At 37.6% G+C, this 26,270-nt stretch overlaps 8 protein-coding genes across 18 annotated transcripts; 1 reads left to right on the forward strand and 7 right to left on the reverse strand.

The window, feature by feature from the left end:
• Positions 1 to 384: 384 nt before the first annotated feature.
• On the forward strand, positions 385 to 4,541 carry LOC104808787 (phosphatidylinositol/phosphatidylcholine transfer protein SFH9-like). Of its 4 annotated transcripts, none has more exons than XR_770993.2 (16): positions 385 to 668; positions 957 to 1,006; positions 1,099 to 1,408; positions 1,539 to 1,638; positions 1,759 to 2,025; positions 2,116 to 2,193; positions 2,292 to 2,393; positions 2,498 to 2,547; positions 2,627 to 2,726; positions 2,808 to 2,894; positions 2,979 to 3,065; positions 3,150 to 3,225; positions 3,335 to 3,702; positions 3,784 to 3,858; positions 4,136 to 4,269; positions 4,345 to 4,541. XR_770993.2 is itself a non-coding variant. In XM_019201996.1 (16 exons), exons 4-16 carry the CDS (start codon positions 1,293 to 1,295, stop codon positions 4,187 to 4,189), a joined length of 1,560 nt encoding a protein of 519 aa, XP_019057541.1. In that variant the 5' UTR covers positions 386 to 668; positions 957 to 1,006; positions 1,099 to 1,104; positions 1,196 to 1,292; the 3' UTR covers positions 4,190 to 4,541. The 4 variants fall into 4 exon arrangements, 3 of the variants coding, with proteins under 3 accessions (XP_010532892.1, XP_019057541.1, XP_019057540.1); XM_019201996.1 differs by having other exon boundaries at positions 386 to 668; positions 1,099 to 1,104; positions 1,196 to 1,408; positions 4,136 to 4,541; XM_010534590.2 differs by having other exon boundaries at positions 4,136 to 4,541.
• A 408-nt stretch (positions 4,542 to 4,949) lies between these two features.
• On the reverse strand, positions 4,950 to 5,536 carry LOC104808788 (SKP1-like protein 14). Its single transcript, XM_010534591.1, has one exon. The coding sequence runs from the start codon at positions 5,443 to 5,445 to the stop codon at positions 5,002 to 5,004; it is 444 nt and encodes a 147-aa protein (XP_010532893.1). The 5' UTR covers positions 5,446 to 5,536; the 3' UTR covers positions 4,950 to 5,001.
• Positions 5,537 to 6,535: 999 nt separating this feature from the next.
• LOC104808789 (cell division control protein 45 homolog) lies at positions 6,536 to 8,923 on the reverse strand. Its single transcript, XM_010534592.2, has one exon. The coding sequence runs from the start codon at positions 8,498 to 8,500 to the stop codon at positions 6,683 to 6,685; it is 1,818 nt and encodes a 605-aa protein (XP_010532894.1). The 5' UTR covers positions 8,501 to 8,923; the 3' UTR covers positions 6,536 to 6,682.
• A 602-nt stretch (positions 8,924 to 9,525) lies between these two features.
• On the reverse strand, positions 9,526 to 12,006 carry LOC104808790 (RPM1-interacting protein 4-like). Its single transcript, XM_010534593.2, has 4 exons — positions 11,817 to 12,006; positions 10,630 to 11,025; positions 10,079 to 10,261; positions 9,526 to 9,852 (listed from the first exon to the last, which is right to left on the reverse strand). Exons 1-4 carry the CDS (start codon positions 11,820 to 11,822, stop codon positions 9,823 to 9,825), a joined length of 615 nt encoding a protein of 204 aa, XP_010532895.1. The 5' UTR covers positions 11,823 to 12,006; the 3' UTR covers positions 9,526 to 9,822.
• A 2,063-nt stretch (positions 12,007 to 14,069) lies between these two features.
• On the reverse strand, positions 14,070 to 16,026 carry LOC104808791 (putative pentatricopeptide repeat-containing protein At3g25060, mitochondrial). Its single transcript, XM_010534594.1, has one exon. The coding sequence runs from the start codon at positions 15,956 to 15,958 to the stop codon at positions 14,168 to 14,170; it is 1,791 nt and encodes a 596-aa protein (XP_010532896.1). The 5' UTR covers positions 15,959 to 16,026; the 3' UTR covers positions 14,070 to 14,167.
• A 734-nt stretch (positions 16,027 to 16,760) lies between these two features.
• On the reverse strand, positions 16,761 to 20,397 carry LOC104808793 (xyloglucan endotransglucosylase/hydrolase protein 2-like). The gene is made up of 4 exons (XM_010534595.2): positions 20,148 to 20,397; positions 19,229 to 19,332; positions 18,946 to 19,139; positions 16,761 to 17,223 (listed from the first exon to the last, which is right to left on the reverse strand). The coding sequence occupies exons 1-4, from the start codon at positions 20,341 to 20,343 to the stop codon at positions 16,839 to 16,841; spliced, it is 879 nt and encodes a 292-aa protein (XP_010532897.1). The 5' UTR covers positions 20,344 to 20,397; the 3' UTR covers positions 16,761 to 16,838.
• Positions 20,398 to 20,953: 556 nt separating this feature from the next.
• Positions 20,954 to 23,556, reverse strand: LOC104808794 (ER lumen protein-retaining receptor B). 5 transcript variants are annotated; one of them, XR_770994.1, is made up of 7 exons: positions 23,328 to 23,555; positions 22,681 to 22,946; positions 22,449 to 22,564; positions 22,154 to 22,227; positions 21,662 to 21,725; positions 21,265 to 21,564; positions 20,954 to 21,108 (listed from the first exon to the last, which is right to left on the reverse strand). XR_770994.1 is itself a non-coding variant. In XM_010534600.2 (7 exons), the coding sequence occupies exons 1-6, from the start codon at positions 23,416 to 23,418 to the stop codon at positions 21,528 to 21,530; spliced, it is 648 nt and encodes a 215-aa protein (XP_010532902.1). In that variant the 5' UTR covers positions 23,419 to 23,556; the 3' UTR covers positions 20,954 to 21,356; positions 21,502 to 21,527. The 5 variants fall into 5 exon arrangements, 4 of the variants coding, with proteins under 4 accessions (XP_010532902.1, XP_010532899.1, XP_010532900.1 ...); XM_010534600.2 differs by having other exon boundaries at positions 20,954 to 21,356; positions 21,502 to 21,564; positions 23,328 to 23,556; XM_010534597.2 differs by having other exon boundaries at positions 20,954 to 21,364; positions 21,502 to 21,564; positions 23,328 to 23,556.
• Positions 23,557 to 24,427: 871 nt separating this feature from the next.
• LOC104808795 (E3 ubiquitin-protein ligase RNF123-like) lies at positions 24,428 to 26,137 on the reverse strand. Of its 4 annotated transcripts, none has more exons than XM_010534603.2 (3): positions 25,930 to 26,137; positions 25,801 to 25,854; positions 24,428 to 25,379 (listed from the first exon to the last, which is right to left on the reverse strand). In XM_010534603.2, the coding sequence occupies exon 3, from the start codon at positions 25,339 to 25,341 to the stop codon at positions 24,541 to 24,543; it is 801 nt and encodes a 266-aa protein (XP_010532905.1). In that variant the 5' UTR covers positions 25,342 to 25,379; positions 25,801 to 25,854; positions 25,930 to 26,137; the 3' UTR covers positions 24,428 to 24,540. The 4 variants fall into 4 exon arrangements, with proteins under 4 accessions (XP_010532905.1, XP_010532906.1, XP_010532904.1 ...); XM_010534604.2 differs by having other exon boundaries at positions 26,025 to 26,132; XM_010534602.2 differs by having other exon boundaries at positions 25,801 to 25,938; positions 26,025 to 26,132.
• Between the last annotated feature and the right edge of the window lie 133 nt (positions 26,138 to 26,270).

A 26,270-nucleotide genomic window follows, 5' to 3' on the forward strand; every position in this document is an offset into this window, starting at 1 on the left:
TGAAAATGAAAAAAAAATAAAAAAAAAAACGGGGGGGGGGGGGGGGTTAAATCGTTACCTTAGCTTAACGCCTACGCGGGCCGCAACCACCGCAACACCAAACGCCCTACCCTTAACCGTCAAAACGCCGTTAAAGTCCGTCACTTGCCGTTAACTCCCAAAGTCTACCTCTCCCTGTTCATGGCTTTCTTCTTATAGAAGTCAACCTTACCTCTTCCGCTAATCGAAACTTAATTACCGCGGCTAAAATCTTTGACCAAAACCAAAATGGACCGGGTAATGAAATTCCCGCATTCAGTCCGGTTCGATCCGGTTATCGTCTGCTCGGCTTCGGTTCTGTTTCTTCTCCTCCACCCGCCTCAGCTTCACCTTCTCCCCCCGTCTCTGTATATAAATGCATGGCTGAAAACGACGCTTCTTCTTCCTCCGAGCTACGCTCACAGCAAAACTGTAAACGCACACATACATATATATACTTGTGTACATGCACATCGATATATGCAGATGTGTGTGTGTATACAGAGATCATAACTTCGTAATCTGAAAGCGAGAGACAGAGAGAGGCCGTTCCTTGATTTGAATCAGGCATATCCGTTTGGATACTCCTAGCACTGCGAGATCTCTTGGATAATTATTTTTTTTTTGTTCTTCCGGTGAATCAGGAGGAGGTACGGATTGCGGGAAAAAATGTAGTGTTGGATCATTTATCGGTGATCTTAATTGAGGAATCGTAGTTTCTTTATCGCATCTCTTTTGATGATCGTCTCGTTTTCTAGATGCGTTTGCTGTCGGGTTTGATCCCAATTGTGATCTAACTGATTGAGGTTGAAGCTCTTAATTTTTTTTCTGAATGATTTCATGGATTTCCTACAGATCTGCAACTTACCTGTGCTGAATTCTGCATTTGATTCACAGTATCGGTGATCTGAATCGAGGAATCGTATTTTTTTTTCCAGGTACAGTGAATTCCATATTGCCATTCGAACCTTGATCATCCAAATGCCAGGTAATTTTCAGGCGTTGTTTCCCAAAATCTGAACCCAGTTGTCTTTTTTTTTTCTTTTTCTGTATTCATGTCTTTGATCTGTTTTTTTCCAGCTTTAGGTGAGATAATTTCGTTTCCAGAATCCGACAATGGTAAAGGTTTGGAAATTGAGGTCATAGATGATGAAAAGATCAGAAGAACACGTTCTAGATCATTGAAGAAGAAAGCGATCAATGCTTCATCAAGAATCACACACAGTCTCAGGAAACGAGGAAAGCGTGTAGCTGATCAGTATGCCGCAGAGATCATGATCGAAGATGTGAGGGACGTGGAAGAGGAAAAGGCCGTGAATTCGTTTCGAAAAGCTTTGATTTCCCGGGATTCGCTTCTTCCTCGGCACGATGATTACCATTCAATGTTGAGGTAATCAAGATTTGTGATCGAATTCATATCTGATGGGTGCCGATAAAGATCCGTAAAGTCTCGATTTTTAGACATGTCGGTATGAATCTTGAGTTTCCCCGCATGATTGGTTCCGGTTTTTCGTTGACAGATTCTTGAAAGCACGGAAGTTTGAGCTCGAAAAAGCTATCCAGATGTGGGAAGAAATGCTGAAGTGGAGGGAAGAAAACCGAGTAGATACAATCATACAGGTGAAGGATACGAGTTTTAATGATTCATATGAAGCATCAACGAGTTCATGATATGAATCTTGTCTTGTATTTTCCAGAAATACTTAAATCTTTAACGTAGTATATGACTGAAATCTCCAGGATTTTGTTTATGATGAATATGAAGAAGTACAACGATACTATCCTCATGGTTACCATGGTGTAGACAGAGAAGGGCGACCTGTTTACATCGAGCAGCTCGGGAAAATCGACCCGAGCAAGCTGATGAAGGTTACTACAGTGGAACGATTTTTAAAGTATCATGTTCGGGGTTTTGAGAAGACGTTTTCCGAGAAGTTTCCAGCGTGTTCTATCTCAGCCAAAAGGCACATAGATTCTTCGACAGCCATAATAGATGTTCAAGGAGTGGTTCGTATCTAAATCTTTTTTCAACCAACATTTCGGTTACGTTAAGTTTCATTTTCCGAATCTTTAAAGCGGTTTTTGCCTTCCGTGAAGAACTGGATGAGCTTTGGGAAACTAGCTCATGACCTTGTGATGCACATCCAGAAAATCGACGGGGAAAACTATCCCGAGGTGGGTTTTATATCTGAAAGCTTTTCGTGCTTCAGAATATCTACGGCAGCCATGGAAGGACTCTGACACTGACACTGCTTTCGGTTGTTTCGAGACAGACATTACGTCAGATGTTCATAGTTAATGCTGGAAGTGGATTCAAGCTTGTCTGGAACACAGCGAAAAGCTTTCTTGATCCTAGAACCGCTGCAAAGATACATGTATTACATCTTATATATATGTGTGTATATGTGTATATATATGCGTTTTGTTGGATTGTTAAGGTGTTCAACCTGTCTAGAGATTCTTATTTCTCACTGCACAGGTTTTGGGCAGTAAATTTCACACTAAACTGCTCGAAGTTATCGATCAAAGGTCGGGATTTCTTCCTTCTCGGCAATTCAAATATCTTCTGATTTTCTTCAGATTGAGATGGCGATTTTTCCGTATACAGCGAGCTGCCAGATTTTCTTGGAGGAAGCTGTTCTTGCTCGGATGAAGGTGGATGCATGCGTTCTGACAAAGGGCCTTGGAAAAACCCGGAAATAATGAAGGTATCGATTCTTATCGACCCGATATACTTCTTCCGAAGCATAATTTAGTAAAAACTCTCTACTATGGTGTCGTATTTCTAGCTGGTTTGCTCGAGGGATTCGAGGTACAAGACGAAACAGAAACGGGTTTTCGAGGAAAGAGAAGAAGCGAAATCATTTTCCTTCCGGGTGAGTGTACCTTTTAACCGCCTCGTTCAGACAATGCTTCTGTTTCTGTTCTACAAAAAACATCGTCCTTCTACTTTTCTGCAGCAAAAAGTAGAGACAGAAGTATCATCGTCTTATGCAGGAACCGATACAACGAGAGATGGAATGCAAAGATTATCGCAATCCGAACCGGTTGGTTAGATATTTTTGCGTTTCTGGTTGTTCATGTCGAAGTAATTGTCGATAAACGTATTCAAACCCGTCTTATGTTTTCAGAACCAGCGTCCTCTTCTCTGCAACGATCGAGCTGAAGCAGTCGGTATCATGAGAACTGAACGCTCTGATTCGACGAGTACGTGAATAATGCACTATGCGTTACCGTTATCTACTTGTCTGAACACTACAGATTCAGTTTTTAGATGTTTGTTTTATGGCATAACCTTGCTGTCCATTTTCTCCAGCTCGCTTAACCAGGAATCAGACCCCGGGAAGGAGCTTGAAGAATTCTCTTCACCAAGGAACGATCTCGTTGGCGCGTTTCGTCTTCCAACTCGTCACTGGCTTGTTTCTCGTGCTCCGGATCTTGAGGAGATTTGTGAATAAACGGCCCGAGAATCATCCGAGACCGACATTAACAGTTCCTGCTCCCGAGCAGTGCGTGCAAAGGGATTCACTTCATCCGTGTATGCAGAGGTTGCAAGATCTCGAGACCGTGGTAACTGACTTGCTTAACAAACCGACGAGGATTCCTCCCGAGAAAGATGATATGCTCCTTGACTCGTTAGACCGCATCAAATCCATCGAACAGGACCTGCAGAAGACGAAACAGGTAAGAAATTTCTCTTACTTTTTTTTTCGAGATTCTACTTCTCTGGTCGGGTGGCCTTAGAATCCGAAATCTATTTCATAGGCGCTGATTTTAACCGCGTCAAAGCAAATTGAACTCGCCGAGACACTGGAAAGCTTGAAGTTCAGCAACTCGACTGTAAGTACTCCTTCTCCCGATGTACCATGACATGTCATCATACGCATACATGTCATCATCATACATACATACATGTCATCATCATACATAACATATGCATACTGTTGGGTTTTGATCAACCTTTGCCAACAGATCTATGTTACATCTAATTTATACATTCTCCTCGACCTCGAACTCTGTATCTTTCTATGCTTATTCCCGAGGTTTTCGAGCTCATATTCCTCGAACCTTCGGATTGGCAAACGTTTTAGGATTAAAGCATTGTTCTTATGGACAGGGGACGAGTTCTTGTTGGCGAAGAAGTTGTACGTATTTCCCTCCCGAGTCGTGAAAACCGATCTTTTCCCCCCCGAGAGGCACGATCTCGGCTACTACTTGGCCCCTCCAACGATATAAAACCGCAGGTTTCAGGTGAGATCTCACCATGTTTGCTTGGATTTTCCACCACAGAGTCATTTCTGTAACCACATTGGTTGGGGTTTTCAGATTGTTTCATACACAGATGAGAAGATGATTGCCATAGGAAGCGAGATGAGAGAGAGAGAGAGAGAGAGAGATTAATATAAACTGTCCTAATGTTATGAACATTAGAATCTTAACCACATGGAAATTTAGATTAAAGTTGTTGTGAATGGATATCAAAGTTGGTCCAAATGTGGGAAAATCCAAACTTTGGATGAAAATCTCTCTCCATAATATTTTATAACCATTACTCGATCTAATGTCAATTTTTTTTAAAAAAAAAAATTGTGGGTGTGATATATATGAAATATTTTAAGGATTTGGTTGGAACCCTAAAGAGTATTTCTTCAACTAAATCACCCGAAATCAACATTACATACAACTTGAATGAAAAAGATTTAGATTAAAATTTGTGCTTATAATATTCTTAAATCTCATCCTTTATTATATCAACCGATAAATTCCGGGATCGAATCCCAATCAAGGAGGGATTATCACATGGCCGACCTCCGCACCTTAGAATAGAAAGATGTAACCGGTGTATTTATTAATTATTAAAAAATAATAATAATAAAAAATCATCTCGCTGCCTTTTATAGTTGTAAAATAAATCTATTTAGGGTTTAATTAAATTATTAGAAGTTGGGGGGAAAGTCCCGACCATATATAAGAGTAGAAAAACTAAAAAGCCCATGGAAACTCGGCGCGTAGAGCCTTCTCCTCCTCGGCCGTGTAATCGTTCTCGCTGCCGAAAAGCTCTCGGACTTCCTCGACCGACTTGTCCTTGATGAAATCCGCGGCCTTTGACGCGGCCAGATCCAGCATACCCTTTATGTCCAGATACGAGGCCAGCTTCATAAACTCCACCAGCTCGGGGAAATTCCCGTCAAACTGTCTCATGAACTTCGCGTCCCAATCCTTGGGGTCCGGTTCGGGTTTCGGCTCGGACACGTGGTGCTTGCAGTACTCCAGGGCCTTGGAGAGGGTCGGGGCGGCGGCTACGGGGATGGGGATTATGCCATCCTCCACGTCCTCCATCATGAATGCTATGATGGTCGACATCTTTGCCACCTTCTTCTCGACCTCGAACACTTCTCCGTCTTTGGACTGAAGCTTAATCGACATTGCTCGTTGATAATTTTTTTTTTGTTTCGGCGTAGAGTTGATGGGGAAAACAATAAACTTTGTGGTCGGAAACTGTATTATATAGGCTGAAAATTTCGCGTATGTTTCCTTTTCCTCAACTGATTATGTAAATTTTATTTTAGGGCTTTATCAACAAAAAAAATCTTTTACGGTAAAAAAAGTAAGTAGGGCTTTGGGTCGTTAGGAGTTTCCTTATTTGATGGGTTTTACACTTTGTTTTTTAAAATGGTAATTTAGGGTTATATCAGATATTGGGCCAATAAGGCCCATTTAAAACGGCCCAGATAAAACTAAATTAACATTTAAAAAAAGTCAAAGCCCTAATTACCTTTCTTTGGCCAACAATAAAATTTACATAATCAATTTGGGAAAAGGAATTACATTTTCGGCACACCACATGGCGTTTCTACACGTTATATGTGGCAAGTTTTTTTTTTTTTTTTTTTTAAATAAATTTACAAAAAAATCTTGATTGTCAATTTTTTTTGTTTTTAAATTTTAAAACCCCCCAAAAGCATGTGCAATTCAAGCCCTCAATCTGATTTCTAAAATAAAAAAGACCAAAAGGAGAAAAAAACAATTTTTTTGATGATGGGAGAATCATCAAAGTTCTCCCACCATCTTCTGCCCTTCTGGTATTTAGCTTTCCTCCATCTGTTAAGAGTCTTGGCAGAGAGATTGATGACTGGTAGTACCCCTGTACAATGTTGTCCACGGCTACTACTCAGAGCCAACTTTGGATCATATGCCTCGCCCTCATTCCACTTTTGTGTCGGGAGGCTCGCGGAATGTGTGTTCTCTTCCGCTACTTGTGACAGCGGCTTCTGCTGTGGCTTGTTCGGCAGGAGGGTGTTTCTGGTTTTGTACTGGCCGGCTGCTGCTGCTGCTGCTCGGACAATTGGCTTAGCTTTTGTATTGGACGCGGAGATTGTTGTAGCTGTGGCTCCGGCCTTTGCGTCCCGGCCAACAACGTTAGAGGCAGCACCGTTTGGCAAAAGAAGAACCAGACAGAGGAGTTTCTGATGTCTTCGAGAAACCTTTTTCAAGAGGAAATTACCTGTCCTATGTTTCAAGAGGAAACCCAAAAAAAAAAACCTTTTTCACAAGAAAAAATTATTCTAAAAAACAAGTTACATGAGTTCTTGATCTTCAAACAATATGGAGAGAAGGTGTACAAAGGAGAAAAACACCATATCATGTTCATGTGTCATCAGTGTCAGAGCTTCTCTGTTAATCTAATCATGAAAGAATTAACACCAACTTCATCCAACACTATCCATGAAGACTCAAACAGCTCATGGAAGTAATCTGCTCCTGTTTCTTGGGCTGCATTCCTGAAAGCATTTCCAAATCCATTCCCTTTCACTGCCCCAAGCCTCGGCTTCCCACAAACCCCGACGATCAGGATTTTCCCGGGCTGTTGAGACGTGCAAGCACAAAGCATCGGCTTCATCCGAGCTCCCTTCTCTCTCAATGCATCCATCAGAAAGTAACAGAACTTTGTCAAGGCTTGGGGATAGCCCAAGTACTTTGAATCCAGTGAATCTTCAACCTTTACCCACCTGAATTTTCTTCCACTTCGAATGCATCCGCTCTTGGTAATTGCTGTGCTTCCTTGCCTGAGAATCGCCCGTTGAACCCTAATTGCTTGTTGCATTCCCGATTTCAGCTTATCGACATTGTTCAAGGACAGAGCATCATAAGCTTGACCAAACTGTTTTGATGCAGAGGAGGAGCCGTCTGACCCGACAAATGATTCAAGAAGTGCAGTGACACCATACACAACATCCGCAGCTGAAACCCTTGAGCTGTATCCGTGTAGTCGTAAGAAACTTCGGTAATAGAAATCTGTTAGACCATATTCCGGCAGAAATCTGTCAAACTCTTCTTTCATCTTCTTTTTCACTTCATGACTCATGTATGGAAACTTCTGCTGGCAGTCAATAAGGGCAAACCCCATACGAGCTAGAAGAAGCTTGAGCTTCTTGATGCCGTTATCGCTCCAAGTCTTCAACTTGGTAGCTATGTATGATGAACAAAGCATGGAGTCAAACAATGTCCATTCCCTCAAAAGCATAAGCCTCGGCTCCTCTTCGTACGAGATTCTTGAGCAATCAGGCGCTCGGATTTTCGTCCCATCCTTCAGAGTAACAGAAGTAACTTTGTCTATGTTTCCTGAACTGTTGATATGCTGTTCAAGCTCCATGACACCAGCTTGGTATCTTTCATCAGTCAACCTCTCATGGACAAACTGATCAGACAAAGAAACGCAAGCCAACCACAGCAACTCGTTCGTGTTCTTCCTCAACAAATGGGACAGCTCAAACATTAGGCATCCAGATGGTTTGCCATGGAAAGTACCCATCCAATAATAATCCCTCTTCAATTTCTTGAAAACCTTCACGTTGTCGCTCACTCTCCTCCTCTTACTCGACCTATTACCATCCCCATCCTCATCATCGCTGCCACTCTTATGACCATCTTCTTCTTCATCTTCTGCATCTCTGTCGCTCCCACTCTCATACTCATCATCTGATTCATCTTCTTCTCCATCTAGATGTAGCTGAAAGCTCTCGTTTGCCAATGTCAACACGTCGAAATCATACGCCAGATCTGCCTGCTGCTCATCATCATCGGTGTGAAGAACAACGACCTGATCATTCCTATCACTCAGATTATGCAAATGAATGGGTCGGTGACTGTCCACAACGAACACACGAGCAGCAGGACCTAACTGAAGAGCGGCCCGCAAATCACGGTGGCAACCCCAGTTGATTAGGAGGATGGTAATCGGATTATCAGACGAAGAACACAACCCAGGTCCTGCGTACTTGTGGATCTCTAGAAAAGAAGACACCGGGAAACACGAATACTGGACTGAATCAGATTCAAGGACATGGGTGATGATTTTGAGCGCGCAGAGAGAATCAACATCAGAAGCGGATGGGAATATGAGAAGAGGGCTCTGAGAAGAAGAAGTTGCTGATTCCCGGAGCCTAGAATAGAACGATTCGACCTTTTGCACTCTCACCATATCTGCGAAATTGAGTACCTAGAAATCGAAACGAAAAAGACAAGAGCTTTCTCGCAAATCCCTAGACCCAGATGTGAAAATGACTGAATCCACTGAATAAGAACCCTAAATCACTCCAGCCATTGCGGTCAATCCTACCGGAGGACCGAACCCAAATTCACCAGATGTCAACAATAAGCGACATGAAATTACAAACTCGATAGCTTCTTTTCTGCTAAACTCAATCAGAATTCAAACCGAAGTACCTGAGAATTCGATTCGAGTTCTTCTCGGAGCTCCGAAGTCCAAATCCGGATCCCTTCCTCTTCAGGTTCTCGTCGACAATCAAATTAGACAAAGGAACAAAGAGGAAGAGCATGAGAGAGAGATAGACTAGAGAGAGAGATCTGAAGCTCCATAGTTTCAAATTAAAGAAATTTTGAATCTTTCGTCCCATCTTTGGATTTGATTTTGGTCTGTTAAAAACTTGAAATTTCCAAAACTTTTGGTCGAGCGGCAAAATTTGGCGCTGGGAGGAGGGACAAATAATCCTCTGCAACGCAACCCAGCTGTATGATTAATCTGAACCGTCCATTATATCATCTGCGGATACAATCGTTGACTGTCACTTATTGACTCACGAGGTAGGGGATGCAATTCGCTACGGCCACGATCACATCTTAACTATAGAATTTAATACCATAATTGCTTTTTTTTAATCGTTTCATATTAGAAAAAAAAAAACAAATGCTAAAATATGTTTTTAGTTATTTTTTCATTAAAATAATTTTTCAAATTTGTAAAAAAACTAATTTTACAGGATTTTGATTAATATTTTTAAGTTTTAAAAATTATAAAACAAAAAACTTCATCTATTCAACTAAATATATAAAATATTTCAATTTAACTTTTTTCGTTTGTGGATTCTAAAAACTCCGTCTATTCAACCTCTAAACTAGTAAACTCAGCTTCAATTCGGTTCGTTTTAATTACGAGAAACCTAAAACCGGTTTACTAAACCGGAGCACAGCCGTACCGGACCTGTCTACTGCAACGACCATTGCTCCAACCAAACACAAAGGGTTCACATAGAAATGTTAACAAAAGCTAGCAAGAAAACACAAAAGGTAACAAGTTGGAAGAATTACATAAACAAAAGTAAAGCAAACAAACATTACATATAGCTTTCTCTCTAATCTTATGCCGGGGAACCGATGCCTTATTTCATCCGAAACAGCTTCAAGGTAGATGTAAACCGATAAATTAACCAACGTTTCCTCGATACTATATACAAACTTCATCGTAAACTCGAGCAGATCCAAGAATCTTCCCGGAAAATCCCCTCATTTTCCTCCCCAAGAAAAGCAGCAGCACTGGGAATTAGAGATGAAGAACAACGTTCAAAGTTATCGAAGAGATATGTAATGATACAAGAAATCAGATCAAGACGCAAACTTGGACCAAGAATCCGTTACCCTTTTAGATGTTTTCCCGTAAACCGAGCTCAAGGTTGCTTCTTTCTTTCCGACAATGAAACTAGATGCATAGAAAGATGAACTGACCAAAAAGGGGTCTTGAACAAGCCGAGAAAGTCTTTACCTTGGTGCCGTCTGAAGGTGGTTTGGTGCTCGGGTGAGAAGGAGTTCTCGAAGATCCTGTTCCCGTTCCCGCAGAATTTCTTTCTTCCCGTACTTTATTGAAGATATGTGTGTATCCATCGGCCGACGAAGGGTTGTTTTCATCCCAGTCTCCAAATTTCGGCACGACTGTACCTTTGTCAGGCTATCAAACGTGAAAAAGAACGCATCTTCAGCAAAAAAACCCGCAAACAAACAGATCAAACTAATGCAAACTCGACGCAAGACCAGACATCTTCAAGGAAACAATATAACTCTTTGCATAACTGATTGTACAGTTCAATGAGTTCAGAGATACGAAAAAAAATGTCAGGCACATCCAGGTAAGAGATGTAACATCTAAACATGTAGAGTGAAGAAAATCGTATCTGAGTGAAGCGTGAATCCAGTATTTATTATGTTAACGAAACCATCATACCAGTACAGGAGTGAGCTTTTAGGTTCAAAACCCGGAAAAATAATGTTAATGAAACAACCGAAACGAAAAGAGGAGTAGAGAATCGAAATTTTTACGCTTTCGTCACCCCTAATGTTGTTGGATCGTGGCTTGGATCTTCCAGTGCCATCATACGAGTTCTTGCCTCCATCCCATAGAGGCGAGGGGGCGCCGACACTCCTACCGGGCGTCCTTGCATGGTTATGCAATGGAGATCTCTCGTAACTATTGTTCTCAGAGCCAGCAGCAGAGGTAGTTCGAGCTTGTCTTTTAACCGGCTCCTCTTGCTCAGGCTTAGGTCTTGTAGGAGGAGGAGGAGAGGCTGGAGCATACAAACCTGAGCTCTCTTCCGGGTCGTTCGGGTTCACCATTTTGCCACCGCTTGTTCGAACCTTCCGAGCTTTTTCAAAGTAAGCTGTGTAAGGAACATTCTCCTCGCTCTCCCAGTTGCCGAATTTCGGAACATTCCCACGCTGTCCGCAAGAAACATTTTGATCAGTTGGAAAGATCCATTCTAGAAAAAACGTGCTTTTATACAAACTTCACAAGATTTTCGAAATCGGTAAGGGGAACAAATCAAGGGCTTGGCCGCAGAATGCTAAACAAGAACACACACTCATTAGCCTTCAAGATTAACCAATGGCACGACATTCTCACAATATGCTGAAAAGATCCACTAGGATCGACCGTCTGAGCAATTATGCCCACTTAAGAAATCGATTCCGACATCTAATGGAGCTTAAACATTAACAAGACAGCACTTCCAATTCTCCTTAAATTCACCGAAGGGTTCCTTTCGATCACCCAAAGAACGCCCATTTAATCAGTGAATAACTGCAATTCCAGAGGAATTAGTGTTCTTCAGATCTCCCCTTTTTAACCAAAACCCTCAAATTACACTCTAACACAGACTTTTTTTTAGGTCACTGGAGAGCTAAATGTAGACTGAGGATTCCCAGATAAAAATGGAAACTTTTTTTCCACTTGATCCAAAATCTGAATAACCCCCAGTCATATCTTGCAAACAAACCCCGAAAAATAGAGAATTTCCCACGACCCATGAAACTTTTTCCAGACAAGAATCAAGGGCAAGTGCGAATAAAATGCAACATCGAGGAAAGATCCAAACTTTTCCCCCCGGGGAAACGTCAAAAGTTCGGAGATTTTCCATCGTCTTGGCACCAACCAAATACAAAACAGCACTGTAGGCATAAAAGAAGAAGAAGAAGAAGGAAAAAAATTGAGAGCTAGAGATTCGACTTACTTCCATCGATCAAATCCGATGAGCCCTGCAGAGAAGAACTCAGAATTGTAATAGCGATTATTCGCACGGAAGAAGAAGAAGAAGAACTTCTAAACCTGAATTTCAGAGAGAGAGAGAGAGAGAGAGAGAGAGAGAGAGAACGGAATTTGCGTGAGAAGGTGAAGGTGAAGGAGAAGAAGACGAAAGACGAAGACGAAGACGAAGACGAAGAGAAGAATTAGACAGATAGAGATAGAGAGGGAGAGAGAGAGAGAGATGGGGAAAAGGTTTATCAACCGTTGACCGGAGGTACTGGTAACATTTTGACCGTTCTCTCTCTCGCTCTCGATTTTTTTTTTTTCGTTACCGCCACTCACCATTTTTTCCCCTTGGTGTTTCCTTGCAGTTGCACACTGCAATTGATTTAAAAAATCGTTAAAACTAGAAAAATAAATGTTTTAGAAAATTAACCTAATGTTAAAATATATTGAAAATTAATTTAGATATATGATATTTTTACGAATTTTTAGTTTTTGGGTTTACACTCTAAAAATATTCAATTTTCTAAAAGTCGTAAATTTTTAACCATTGATTATCAAATTCATGAGAAAACGGCGTCAATAGCTTAAAAAAAAAAAAAAATCAAAACCAAAACAAAGGAGAAAAATTAGTAGATTCACTCACATGTAAATCTTTTTTTTTTTAATTTTGTAGGAAAATAATACAGACAAAATTAAATTATTCGAAAAAGTGTAGTCGAAAGCTGCAAATGAAAAAAAAACGTGGCTGTAGCGGACGAAATTAAATTGACGCCGTTACCGTCAATGGCGGCTACAGTTATGGAAAAAAAAACATTTTAAAATTTTATTTATCAGCCAATGGTTGTATTTTGATACATATAATCTTAAGCCTCATTTATTACAATTCAATATTTTTTATATACGCAATTTTATTTATCAGCCATATGTTTGAAACTATTTTTTTTTTATAAAATTTTAAAACATCGCAAACCAAACAGCTATTAGTAAATTGATCATATTTAATTTAACTACGATGATTTAGTTTATTTTATTTCAACATCTTTATAAAATTATCTCGATAGTTTCTATTTGAAAGAATATAAATTATATTTGTATATAAAACTTTTAGAAAATATAATTTAAATTTTATATAAAAAAAAAAGTTGGTTGAAAATGTTAAATTCTGAAAAGATCAATGGAACTACAAATAATTGAATACATTATAGTTCATGTCCTTTCGCATTAAATATCCACACTTTTGCCTTACATTTTGAAAGCGACTTCTCGGCTTCCACAACTAACAATGTTCCTCCATTTGTCAATTTTCTTTTTAAATTTTTTTTTTGTCAATTTTCTTTCATTTTTTTATTTTTTTTAAATAATTTTTTTTATTGAAATTCAAGATTCACTGAATTCACATTTCACATCCAAAAGCTATGTAGGCTTAAGTTTTCTCTTATCTCTGTGTTTAGTATAATAAGATGATGATTAAATATTATACTTACAATAAAAATCGGTTTATAATTATGTGATAATTTTGGGCTTCATAATCCAATAACATAAAAATAATTTTGGGTCTCAAAAACATGTCCAATAACATAAAATTATATATAAATCGAGTCTAATATAAAAAAAATTAATTTGATACGGATTTCGTTCAACTCAAATAATTTTAATATTTAATCCAAAAATATCCCGACTAAGATCTAAACAGTAATATTTCATGCGCGTGATTTCAACATTTTGAACATTTTTAATGGAGTAAAAGTCAAAATGCCAAACAATGGTAGTATATATATATCTACATATATATTATATCACAGCTGACAGAACAAAATTTAAGAAAAATTTTGGATAACACTGAAACGAAGATATACCACAGAGAACCTATGGGATCTAAAAAATCGCACGTGTTAAAATCATTAATAAATGGACATTAATATTTTGGGCCTTAGAACGGCCCATTTCACAATTGACACTATACCCATACGCCTTAAAAGATCGAACCAAATATTTATGCAATTGTTACAATTAGGGTGGCCATTCTAGATTACCGAAATCGAAACCGAATCCGATAGTTATTACTTTTTTAAATTTTAAAAAAAAAAATCAAAACTTTACTAAATCGAATAAACACTAACTAAAAAAATTAAAAATTTATTTCAAAAAATATTTTTTCACTGATAAAAAACCTTATGCAAACCAAAATTAATAATGAACGGTTATAGATTTTTATTATCGAAAAAAGCGAATCTAAAATTAATAGAATTGAACCCGAACTTAAAACCGAAATGGCCATCCTAATTACAATAATAGTAATAGACTTGCAACCAAAAGATCTTAAAAAATATATTATATGCTAAGAGACATATAATATTTCTCTCTCATCTCAGAATCCAAGTTCTGCAACACCTGCAACATGTGGTGATGTTCAGTGTGGCTCATATCCTCCATGAGAAAAGCTTCAAGCTTTCCATTCACTTCAATGGCGCTAAAGCCCGGAACTTTCTCCATTTCCGAGCTTCTCATCATCTTCCTCACATTCGCCACTTCTTTCCACTTCTCTGCCATTGCAAAGAAGTTCGAAACCAAAGCTTGAACTCCACTCTCATCCGGGTTGAGCTCGAGGATCTTCCTCGCCGCCATTTCCCCGACCGAGAAATTCCTGTGGTTGATGCATCCCGAGAGCAGAGCAACCCATATGGGCAAACCCGGGTCGAGGTTTTCCGCAGAGTTTATAGTGTCGACAGCTTCTTCTGCTCTTCCTGCCCGAGCGAGGAGATCAACCATACAAACGTAGTGTTTTTCCCTCGGTTGGATCTTGTACTTGTTGATCATGAGGCCGAACCAGTGTTGTCCTTGTTCCACGAGGCCTGAGTGGCTTAGAGCGGAGAGAAGAGAAGCAAAGGTAGCGTGGTCGGGTTTTACGTTCGATTCTGTCATCTGGAGAAATATTTCCAGTGCCTCCCGACCGTTCCCATGGATTCCGTAGCAAGATATCATCGTGTTCCAAGAAATCAAATCTCTCCTTTCCATTTGATCAAAGATTGTTCTTCCACGAGAAAGGGCACCACACTTAGAGTACATGTCCACGAGTGCTGTAGCCAAGACTTGATCAAGAACATGCCTTTTCAAGATGTAAGAGTGTATAGATTTGCCTGTCTTCAACGACCCGGTTTGAGAACATGCCGAAAGAACCCCGACAAGGGACACTAGATCAGGTCGGAAACCTCGGTTCTGCATTTCTACCAATGTTTCAATCGCATTCCCGGAAAAACCATTTTGAGCGAAGCCAGATATCAATGCAGCCCACGAGACCGTGTTTTTATCGGTCATCGAGTTGAAAAACCTGCAAGCAAGCTCTAAAAGACCAACCTTTGCATACATATCAACCAGGCTGGTTTCGATCACGATGTTCATCGGAAGATCTCTTCTGATCAAATATCCGTGCACGGAAAGACCCGTTTTCCGATCCCCAAGATCAGCACAAGCCTGTAAAACGCCAAGAATTACAATCCCATCGCCATTCATTCCTTCTGTTTGCATTTTCCTATAGAATTCAAGTGCTTTCACCGGCTCTCCGGCCTGTGCAAGGCCTGTCACCATTGTTGTCCAAGAAATAAGGTCCTTCTTCGTCATCTTACGGAAAAGAACCGTAGCTTCATCCATTTTCCTGCACTTACTATACAGATTCAGCGCAGATGAACATACAAACACATCATTGCCATATCCAGATTCTACTGCTTTACCCCAAACTCTCTCTCCCTCCTCCATGATCATCAACTTTACACATGCCTTGATCGTCACAGTGAACGTTGAGCTATCGGGTCGAAACCCTTCATCGATCATCTGGTTGTAAAGGCGTACAACCTCTTCTGGATTGTTTCCACGAGAATACGCGACAACCATGGAGTTATAAGCAGAAACACTTCTGTGAGGCAATTCGTCGAACACTTTCCATGCATGAGAGATTTCTCCGATTCTTCCATAGGAAGCAATGAGATCGCAAAAAATGGAGATCCCATGATGAACATAACCGGTCGCTACTATGAGTGCGTGAGTTTGGGTGATGGGTCGCTTGTATTTACAAGCTGATAGCAGTGATTTGAGGCGTCTCGGACATTGAAGATTCCTCGGTAACATGCACAGAGGTTGTCGTTACACTTATCAGAAAACGATAACCGGAAAAAACCAAACCGGACTTTGTCGGCAATTCGGTTCTCTACTTTGGCTCGCGTACAAAATCTTCTCCTTTATATACGTGTCGTATATTTGAATAAATTATAAATATCGATGTGTCATAGATTTGAATAAACTTTATAAAATCAAACAAGTGTCATATAGAATAACAATTAAACATACGAATCACGAAAATACACGAAAATTTATCATTTCTAAATAAAATCATGAATTTAAGAATTTTTAGAAAAAATAAAAAACAGAATTTTACAAAAACTCTTAAAAGTTTTATATAAAATTCATGATTTTAAAGTGAAAAAGTGTATATTTTCTGAATTTTTTTTAGTTATGAGATTTTCGTTGGATATTATTATTATCATTACATTCCCAATAACCCAAAATTACCATAGCTTTCCATCAAATACATTCCGGCCGAAGGTACGAAAGTTTTCCGAGACAGATTTTAAATATATATATATATATATATATATATTTAGACGATCAAATACTGCGTAATTTTTTTTTGGAAACCCTCAACAAATTCATTTTTTTAATTAAAATTCCAAAAAAATTTTGAAATTTTTTTGAAATTCACATCTGAAACTTCACTTGACTATTTTTTTGGTAAACGAAATTTCACTTGACTATTATTCATCATCTTCATTACATTTCCCAATAACTCAAAATTAACTCAAATACTGCGTAATTTTTTTTATTCAATTTTTTTAATGAAAATTCCAAAAAAAAATTCTTGAAAATTCATATGTGAAATTTCACAAGATTATTATTCATCACCCACATTACATTTCCCGATAAATTACAATTACCATATTACCCTTATCCGTCAAACGCATTCAGGCGGGGGAGTTGGGTACCTAGACCGGTCAACGCAGTAGTCATAGTTCATGTACTTCGCCCTCACGTTCTGGTACTCCTTCTCCTCGCCCCCGCTCAGCCCCACGACGTACTTTCCCGCGTTCCACCAGTCCTGTGCGGACCCGCACGTGCCGAGAGCATTTCCGTCATTTGAGTCGACGGCGCAACCGGGGATGTCGAAGCTTTGGAAATGGGCCGAGAACGGAGCATAGGCCCAATTGATTTGGGTCTTCCCTGAGGCCCAAGTACCGTTCCAGAGGCTTCCTACTACCTGCATTGCTTTGGTCGGGAAGCCTACTCCTTTGTCTTTGTTGTTCTTGAACACCCTTATGGGGATCTCATCCACATAAAACCTATATAATCATATCATATGTTTGCTCCCTTTATAAAATGAAATTTCTGAATTACAGTATTAGAAAATTAGGGATAGATTATTTGGTTATTAATTGAATAATTGAATCGATCGAATCGAGATGAACATATTAGTAAAACTGAATCCGATATAAAAGTCAAAAAATTAAAATTTGTTAAAATAGAAAAAATTGAGTTATAAGTACCTTTTGTTAATGAAAACTAACCACCAAATAAACCAAACCAAATTCAATATAAAAACAAATGGTTATAATTTTTCTAAAAAAGAATCCAAATATAATGGAACCAAAAATCAGAATAATTAAATCACCCCTATAGAAGATACAGAGATCCAAGTTATGTAGCGGTAAAAAAATATTCGGTATATTAAACTTGATATGCAAAAAGGAATTGCGTTCACTTGAGGATATTAATTTGAAAAATATATAGAGCCCTCTTAGAAATTGTGCAAATGGAGCATTCGCAAAGGATCTCCAATTTATTAGAATCCACTTTTTTTTTTAAATATTGTTATTAAAATTTAATAATTATTAAGATTTATGATAAAAAAGAAGAAGAAGAATAACATGTTATAAGTTTTAAAATAAATATTAGACTTTTTATATCATGATAATTAATTTTTTAAAAAATAGTGAAAATAATAATAATAAATTGATATCAAGTATAAATAATTTTTAATCATGATATATTTTTTTAAAAATAATTAAAGGATAATAAAATATTTTATTGAAATAAGGTTAATTTTAACTTGTATTATTCTTAAATGGAATATTTGATATGTTTTATTTTTTATAATTTTTTTCTATTATGACAGTTAATATAACTTATTTTCTACAAATATTTATTTTATTTTCATATAATTTAATTTTTATTTATTAATTAGTATATTTTAAAAATCAATAAATTTTTAAAAAATTATAGATATATATCAGGGTCTCTCGTGATTATGAGACGACTATATAAGAATTTTTTTTTAATAGAATTAAAAAATTTAAATACTTTCTTAAGTTGTTTTCAAGACCGCATGCATATATAGTTTTGCTTGGATTAAACCTTTATTAACAAATTAATGTATTTATTTAGAATTTTTTTTTAAAAAAAAAAGATTATATATTTCAACAAAAACTATTCTTGGTTATCCTACAAATATATTTAAAAGTTAGTTTCGTTATTATGATGGGTATTTGAACTTTGAAGGATAACAGAATAATTGTATAGATATACATATTATTATATATATATATATATATGTAATTACGTATCTATATAAATATATATACATATCTAATGGTATAAAATATAATTTTTTAAAAAATTTATTTTTTTAAAAAAAATAAGTTTTTTTATTTTAAAATATAATTTATTTAATTATATATTTATTTTTATTTTGATGACATGATATTTTTTTTATAACCTTGTATTTTTTATTAGTAGCACTGATATAGTGATGATATATATTTTTCGATTACCCAGTCATCGTTTCAAATCAAAAATTATTGACAGATTTTCAGAATATAGGAATTCGAGAGAAATTTATAGTTTCGATATATTTTTCGAAGATTTAACAAACTCATATATAATTTTTTAGATATTTTTTTTAACAAATTAATGTATCTATTTGAAAATTTTTCATTTATTTTTTAATATCCAATTTATATAATATACCAATAGATATACTTATAGAGAGAGAGATAGATGCATACAGGATTTGGGTAGGGTTCCATACAATGGAATAAGAGTGAAAGTCTTTGGAAGGATCGAACCACAGAAGAATCCTCTGTTCTCTGTCTCCTTTGCCATCTGCGAACACATTTGTCTGCAGCGTTATCGGGTCCCCTTGTCTGTTCCCCAAGAACTCGAAGTCAACCTCGTCATGATTCTCCCCTTTCGAAGTCAACTGCCCATTTACAACATACCCAACTTACCATATATATGCGCGTATATATATATATATATATGCATGTATATATCTGTGTGATGACGCACGTAGAAAGCTGTGATGACGCCGGAGGAATCTTTTTGATCCGGCAGCTTGATTCTCGTTTGGAAGAATCCTGATCCGTAGCTGCTCTTTGATTCGAACCCGCAGCCTGTCACGATTTCGAAATTAATAATCGACATTTTTTCGATTATACCAACGAATTGATGTATATATGTTTTGCTTCGTAGCTTTTATTTACTTATTTTTTTGGTAAAATCGTTGCTTTTATTTTCCTTTTCACCTTATGAAACGATATGAAATGATCTATGAACCGATCTATTTGAATGTGAATATTGTTTCAAGTTGTTCGGATATACAAACATGTATATATATATATATATATATATATATATTGGCGGACTCAAAAATATTTATAAGAGGGACCATAATATTAATAAATATAAAAAAAATTAATAAAAATATGTAAATAAAAATTTTGTATACAGATAAATTTAATTTTAGTGGGGACATTTAAGAATTTTATCTAAATTTTTTATAAATTTTATAAAAAAAAAATTAAAATTTTAATTAATCAAATGGGAGCAGGTGTCCCACCCTCACTCCTATATATAGATCCGCCCCTATATATATATATATATATATATATATCAACGTTATCTTTAAGAACATCGGTTTAGTTGTCATCAACGTTCATGTTTCTTTTATCAAAATGTTTTTTTTTTGGTTCATCTGTATGAAAATCCATCTCTTTCATTTAACTTATTATTTGTAATAAAGAAAAACTCTGGAAATTTTTTTATTAAAGCAATTTACAAGAAACACATATACATCATAGGAGTTTTGTGAACTACTAGTACTATGCACATGCTTTATGATTAATATTTCATTCCATATAGATTTTCAAACCATATTATATATATATAGAGAGAGAAAAAAAACTGTAATAAAAAAAATGAAATTAACCTGAAAGTTGATCCAAGGAGAGTTGAATTTCTTGTCCTTGACCGAGTTTGAAAACATGATCTTGTCCCCATGTGACAACGTATTTATCATCAAAGCTAATTCCATTCTCGTGGATTCCTCTGTCCACAAGAACCCCAGCATCCGACCCAATTATCAAGAGTAACGCCATAGAATAAAATATCAAAACATGTTCCATTATCTTCTGTTATCTTAATAATCTGCAGTGTATGTATATGAAAATAAGTTTTGTTTTTTTTTTAATTTTAGTGCGTATTAGCTGCATGGCTGATGCACGTATATATATACACTACGATTATGATGTGTGCACGCGCCACACGCGCGGGCGTGTGTATATGTTTAGTTGGAAAAAAGTGGAGATTCATGACATAAATGGAGGCAAAAGGGGTTAGAGCCATATCAAATTCTCTATACATCTCCCCCACGCCATAGCTTCATGAATCATGCCCATAACAAGAAAGTTTTTTTAACATCATATGTTAAGAATATCCTCGAAGATGTTAAGATTGGGAGAATATTGTAAAATATTATCATAATATTTAATTTGGATTCTGTTTCTATATTTTAGATATTTATATTTGTTAATTATATTTTAACCATTTTCAATAAATTCAACGATTCTCTACCATTTTCGACAAATTTGAGCCATTTCTGAATAGAGAAGAAAATGGTGAAAAATCTTTGAAATTTTTATCATTGTAATTATAATATTTATAGATAAAAAATAGAATCATAAAATATCTTATTTGATGAATATATGAATATAAATATTCGTGTGTTCGTATATATTATGGCAAAGACAAAGCCACTTTATGCGGTGCATCATCTATCGTTAGAGAAAACCACCAAATGTTTTACAAGTAATCGTCACACCACAACCGTGCATCATGAAGAAATCTAAACAAGAACAACCTCTGCTGCAACTTGGATTCTGTTCTGTCCCCTAATTATACATTAATACAAACATTTATCCTTCTGTCCAAATTGTTAATCCATGCCTCATATACTCCATATTCAATATGAATATGTTATTATCATATTAAATATCCCAACATTGTTTATTATTGATTTTATAGATGCAATTGAAAAATGTACCTACCTGATAAGTAAATTACTAAAATCCCTTCCAAACGCTCTGTGACATTTATAGACCAAACTCAAGGGCTCCCTCATCTCTTATTGTCTCCAGATCTTGCAACCTCAAAAAATGGAAACTTTTCAAGGAAATAAATTCAAAAGTAGCTGAAGTTTGTACATCTATTCTTTTTCTACAATGGCTGATGGAGGATTCCGAAATTTTCTCTGCATTTTGCTATGTGTTATCAGATCGAAATACCTTGCGAATTTCCGACGTAAAAAAAGCTAAGCCGGTAACTGCAGCTTTTTGTTGTTCTTCCAGCTGCAACAATAAGGAAGGAAGACATTGTTTTGAGACAATTAAAGTCGTGGAATCATGTCGTGATGGAGAAAGGGTGTAAAGCCGAGAATTGTATTACCTGAGGAAATAATAGTAGAAGAAGTCGGCGTAGAGCAAAGTTTGAACAAACCCGGAGATCCATGCTGTGAAACAAAGGGTATTCAAAAGAGCTTTCAGTTAAATGTGTGCAAGATGAACACAGATAAGATAGTGCCCACGAATTCATGTAACGTAATATGCCAATAGCGACAGGCAATAATGCATTGATAGAACAAGATTTAGGTTTCTTCTGTAGAGCACAAGAGAATCCCTTTCTGTTTCTCCATACCATTAATAAAAATGGCCACTTCCCCACGTGATTATCAAAGCTAAATGTTAAAAGCATTGTTGATGTTATGTACCTAGGCCTTCATCAAAAGAACTGAAGGGATGGCATTGATAATGACATGCAGTCATGGTTCATAAGTTGAGCTTATGTAAGGTAATTTGTACACATAGAAACAGCTGCTCATATGCTCAGAAGCGTTGATTGCACATAAAATTGAAGGCAGAGGAAGGGAGAGAATCATACTTATCCAGTGAACAAAGTGTGGTTCAGTGAAGTAACGGTAGATCCAGTTGAGGATATACAAAGCGCGGTATGCCCTGCAACAAGAGGACACAATTTGTAAGTTCGGAAGCCAAAAGGAGTAACACAAGAAAAGGCGGTTGAATGAAAAATAGTACACATGCTGCAGGAATCCATTTGATATCAAATTGTTCAAACGTTTTTCACTAGCAATGAACACCGTCAAGAGAAGATCAAAGGGAAAGGAAACAATTGGATACGTATTCAAATGATGGGAAGCTATGAAGCTGAAACATACCCCAGGAGAAATATGTACTGTCCGGTCAAGTTGTCGATATTTCTCGTCCTCTGCAGCAGTACGAGCTGAGGAAGTATAGCAACAGCCTCCAAGTATATTGAAAACGTCCACAGTACCTGATATTGTAACACAGAAACAAATAGCACCAAAAAAAAAACTAGCCCATCAAACACGAGACCACACGTAAAACTAACTGGAAAGTAAATTGCAATAATTTTGGACAGAGACAGACCTCCATAAAGGTAAACTTCTCGTGTATCAGGAGAGCCAGGAGTAGGCATGGAAGGACAAGGAACCAATGTCGAAACGTGTCTTGTTCCCTGTCATAAGTTCTTTGAACAGCCTTATGGTACCTTATGTACCAAACTATCGAGAAGGAGCTTCCTAAGAATATCATCTTCATAAGGGTGTTATAGAGGGACACGTAACTTGTAAAGATATCCAAATATCGTGTAGCAAAGACAAGGGCATAGAGCTCCTGTGTCTTCAACGAGACGCCTGCATATGTCAAACATGAAATCTTTCCATAATCAACGGAAAACCATGTAGAAATTCGAATTCCGTGATTGCCCAGAATCCCTTGATCAAAATTCCATCGACTTTTAGCCCAATGTGTAACGTTTCTTCGATTCAAGCAATTCGGAACCATAGAATCCGGCTACGTCGAACAGAATCAGACTCTACAAGCAATGATTACGAATTTATACCCTAGATACCCGGTTTCTATTTCAACGAGGACAGAACCAGATCCAGAGTGACACGATCTGAAACAGAACAATTACCGGAAAACAGATCCAGACAACCAAAACTACTCGCAACCGAGACATACGACGAAACAAATCAGAGAAAATTCGAGAAAAATGAGAGAAATGCACGAACCGGCGCAGGATTTGATGGTGTGGATCTTAAGGAGCAAGACCAGAACACTGGCCAGGTGTGTCATATCACCTGCTAATCTGAAAATGTTCATCTTTGGAAGCTTTGTCCCTGCTCTTCTCGCTCCCTTTCGTCTCTTCAGATGATTGCTAGGGTTTATGATTCTCTCTGCTTCTACAGAGCTCTTCGGAAATGGAGGTCTCTTGCTAGATCTGGTTTTTTCACGTTTCCCACTCTTCCTCGTGTTCTTTTCCTGATGAACCAAACAGGCAAAGCCCAAATATCAAATGTTTTGGGCCTTAATTGGGCCTGTTTAACGCCCTTGCTTAACCGAACACTAAATGTTTGGCTAGCCGAACCGGTCGGTTATCTAAATTTCTATGCATAAAATGGATTAACAAATGGTTTGATAATAAAATTTTATAGCGATTATTTTTCCCAATGTGTTTTTAACCCCACCATCTATCAGAAAATATTCAATTTGTATTGTAATAATTAAAATTAACATAAAACAACCATTTACATGTTTAAACAAATCAATCACTATAAATAAGAAATTTTAAAAGTTGATTAAAAAATTGATTTTTGAAATCAATTATTATAACAAAATTTGCTCCAACTTGTGGGGGATTGGAGAGCAATGATCACAACCGTTAAAATATCTCATCTTCTCTTCTCTATATACGTTACATACCCATTGATTGTTCATCGGCTAGAAATTTATAGTTCTCTCAAACTCAATTTCGATACAAGTAAAAATGTTTGTTCAATGCATAAAATAAAAAGAATTAGTAAATAATAAAGAGGAGAATATTACTTTCCGTACAAGAATATTTAAGGAGATTTTTTTTATTATTTATTAGTTTACCAGATAGTTTAATGCATAAACCAGTTTCATGATTGCATTTTGGTTGCAGTTCCAAACAGCAAGGCGTAGTTTAGTAGTAAAATTCAGTTTGGTGATTGTCCTTACCAAAAAATGTCCCGACATCATTTGATCACATTTTTTTTCTCAATTAAATTGAATTTTATTGCAATTTTCATCTCCCCAAACCGATTTCTGCAAAAAATAAAAATGAAAAAAATTAGGGTCATATTGAATCTAGAAGGGGAAGAAATATTTTTCTGCAAATGATATTCTTTACAAGAACTTCATCCACAATTCAATGGAGAAAAACACCAAAAAAAAGAAATGATCAAAAGCAAAAAAAAAAAACTAAAAAATATCAAGAATTTCCGTAATGGAGGCATTGCAAAGAGGACAGCTTCCTCTTTGAACCCACAATTCTCTAGAACAAGACCTGCAGAAAGTATGACCACACGGTATAAAGGCTGCTCCTTTGCTCCGTACCATACACACACAGCAACACCCTTTCTCCTCCGCCGCCGGCGCCGCCTCCTCCTCCTCCGCATCGCCGGCGTCTACGTGGCAAATCCCGGCACCGAAGAGACCATTTTGCTCTTCGTTGTCATCCAACAACTCCATCAGAGACATCCTCGGAGTCTCTGTTTCTAACAGTGTATCCGTTAACCGGACCGGTACGGCTCTCTCCTCGCGTAACCGGAGCCTCCCTTCTTCGGTGGTGGTTTGGGAATGCGATGATTGCCCTTCATGGTTAACCGAGAGGAGAAAACCGAGCCGGTTGACCCGGTTTCTGCTGCTATCACTGTTGTCCGGTACAAGGTTATCCTCGACAGGGATAGGATTCGGCGTTGTCCAAACAGTGGCACTTCGCTTCAGCCGGAGCTTTTCCTTGAGTGACTTCCACGCCTTCTTGTCCCGTCCGTGTCCGTTGCGGTGGCGATCGTCGCGCATTACGTCAAGAAGGGTCCGATTCGCGACGGCACTCGCCGGAGATGACGCGGCCGACGCCGGCGGCGGTGGAGGAGGAGGAAGAGAAGGTCTTTCGTCGGCTCTGAGGACAGCTTCAAGAGTCGAGCTCCGGCGATTCTCCGCCGTCGATATCCGATCTAATAATGTGACCCTAAGACTGTTGCCATTCTCCATTTGAATCATCGTGGACGAACACAGATCCGAACGACAGGTGAAATTGGCTGGGAAAAAAAATGGAATTTTGTCATTTTGTGGGGAGAAAAGAAAACGTGACTCCGCAAATCACGAGATGTTTGAAGATTTTCTCGGGAAAATCGAGGAGGTGAGAAACTTAAGATTTCAGCTTCCGAAGAAAAAAATCAGTTTCGAGACTCCTCGATACACACAATTTTCCCGAGAAAATTCTAATTTTCCAGTCAGCGACAAAACATCAAGAAAGTGAATTCCCATGACAGAATTCGTCGGCAAGAAAATAAACGCATAAGCAAGAAACAAAAAATCTCTCATCCCAAGTCGAATTCACGGGAAAAAAAACCCAAACTTTCTCGAGAAACTTCCAAATTTTCTGGGCGATAAAACATGAAATGCGATTCAAAACGGTCAATCAACAGATCCAAATATCACATAGGAAGCATTGGATACCTAGCGATTTGCTCCAAACAGCTTTCTCTCTCAGATGCTTTCAACAAAACGAATCTGACAAAAGAGAGAGAGAGAATTCGCATTTCTTTCACAATACCCAACAAAAAAAAAAATCCTGCAATGATTCACCTTTGTTCTCTGTATATACGCGCATGCAGATATATTATTATACGAAGGGTCAAAAAGAGAGAGATGCAAAGCAAAAAGATGATGACTTTCTTTACATTGATTGAGCTCCCCTGCTTCTGTTTATCCCTTTGAGTTTTTTTCTTCTTGACCCTCTTTCTATACCAGAGAGAGAGAGAGAGAGAGATGAACGGGAGGAGGACGATTGATACGTGATTGTTACTATAAACAACCCACCTTGTACTGATTACAGTTTTTACCCCGAGAATTTAATAATTTTTCATGTAAATTACCAAAAAAAATTTATTTTCAATTTTTATAAAACAAAAGGCTAAACGTTGGAA

This window comes from Tarenaya hassleriana, unplaced genomic scaffold (genome assembly GCF_000463585.1).
Source record: "Tarenaya hassleriana unplaced genomic scaffold, ASM46358v1 Cleome15, whole genome shotgun sequence".
In the NCBI taxonomy this organism is placed as follows: domain Eukaryota; kingdom Viridiplantae; phylum Streptophyta; class Magnoliopsida; order Brassicales; family Cleomaceae; genus Tarenaya; species Tarenaya hassleriana.

What these genes read in the sequence shown, in the direction of transcription:
- LOC104808787 (XM_010534590.2), top strand. An exon ending in TAATAGATGTTCAAGGAGTG is followed by an intron (nt 2,026 to 2,115) that starts GTTCGTATCTAA and finishes CCTTCCGTGAAG; the next exon opens with AACTGGATGAGCTTTGGGAA. An exon ending in ACGGGGAAAACTATCCCGAG is followed by an intron (nt 2,194 to 2,291) that starts GTGGGTTTTATA and finishes GTTTCGAGACAG; the next exon opens with ACATTACGTCAGATGTTCAT.
- LOC104808788 (XM_010534591.1), bottom strand. Translation starts at nt 5,445, where the DNA reads ATGTCGATTAAGCTTCAGTCCAAAGACGGAGAAGTGTTCGAGGTCGAG.
- LOC104808789 (XM_010534592.2), bottom strand. Translation starts at nt 8,500, where the DNA reads ATGGTGAGAGTGCAAAAGGTCGAATCGTTCTATTCTAGGCTCCGGGAA.
- LOC104808790 (XM_010534593.2), bottom strand. An exon ending in ACATTAGGGGTGACGAAAGC is followed by an intron (nt 10,262 to 10,629) that starts GTAAAAATTTCG and finishes CACGTTTGATAG; the next exon opens with CCTGACAAAGGTACAGTCGT. An exon ending in CACCTTCAGACGGCACCAAG is followed by an intron (nt 9,853 to 10,078) that starts GTAAAGACTTTC and finishes TCTAATTCCCAG; the next exon opens with TGCTGCTGCTTTTCTTGGGG.
- LOC104808791 (XM_010534594.1), bottom strand. Translation starts at nt 15,958, where the DNA reads ATGTTACCGAGGAATCTTCAATGTCCGAGACGCCTCAAATCACTGCTA.
- LOC104808793 (XM_010534595.2), bottom strand. Translation starts at nt 20,343, where the DNA reads ATGGAACATGTTTTGATATTTTATTCTATGGCGTTACTCTTGATAATT. An exon ending in GCGTCATCACAGCTTTCTAC is followed by an intron (nt 19,140 to 19,228) that starts GTGCGTCATCAC and finishes GTAAATGGGCAG; the next exon opens with TTGACTTCGAAAGGGGAGAA. An exon ending in TGGAACCCTACCCAAATCCT is followed by an intron (nt 17,224 to 18,945) that starts GTATGCATCTAT and finishes ATGATTATATAG; the next exon opens with GTTTTATGTGGATGAGATCC.
- LOC104808794 (XM_010534600.2), bottom strand. Translation starts at nt 23,418, where the DNA reads ATGAACATTTTCAGATTAGCAGGTGATATGACACACCTGGCCAGTGTT. An exon ending in AGAAGTTTACCTTTATGGAG is followed by an intron (nt 22,565 to 22,680) that starts GTCTGTCTCTGT and finishes TTACAATATCAG; the next exon opens with GTACTGTGGACGTTTTCAAT. An exon ending in CAGTACATATTTCTCCTGGG is followed by an intron (nt 22,228 to 22,448) that starts GTATGTTTCAGC and finishes CTCTTGTTGCAG; the next exon opens with GGCATACCGCGCTTTGTATA.
- LOC104808795 (XM_010534603.2), bottom strand. Translation starts at nt 25,341, where the DNA reads ATGATTCAAATGGAGAATGGCAACAGTCTTAGGGTCACATTATTAGAT.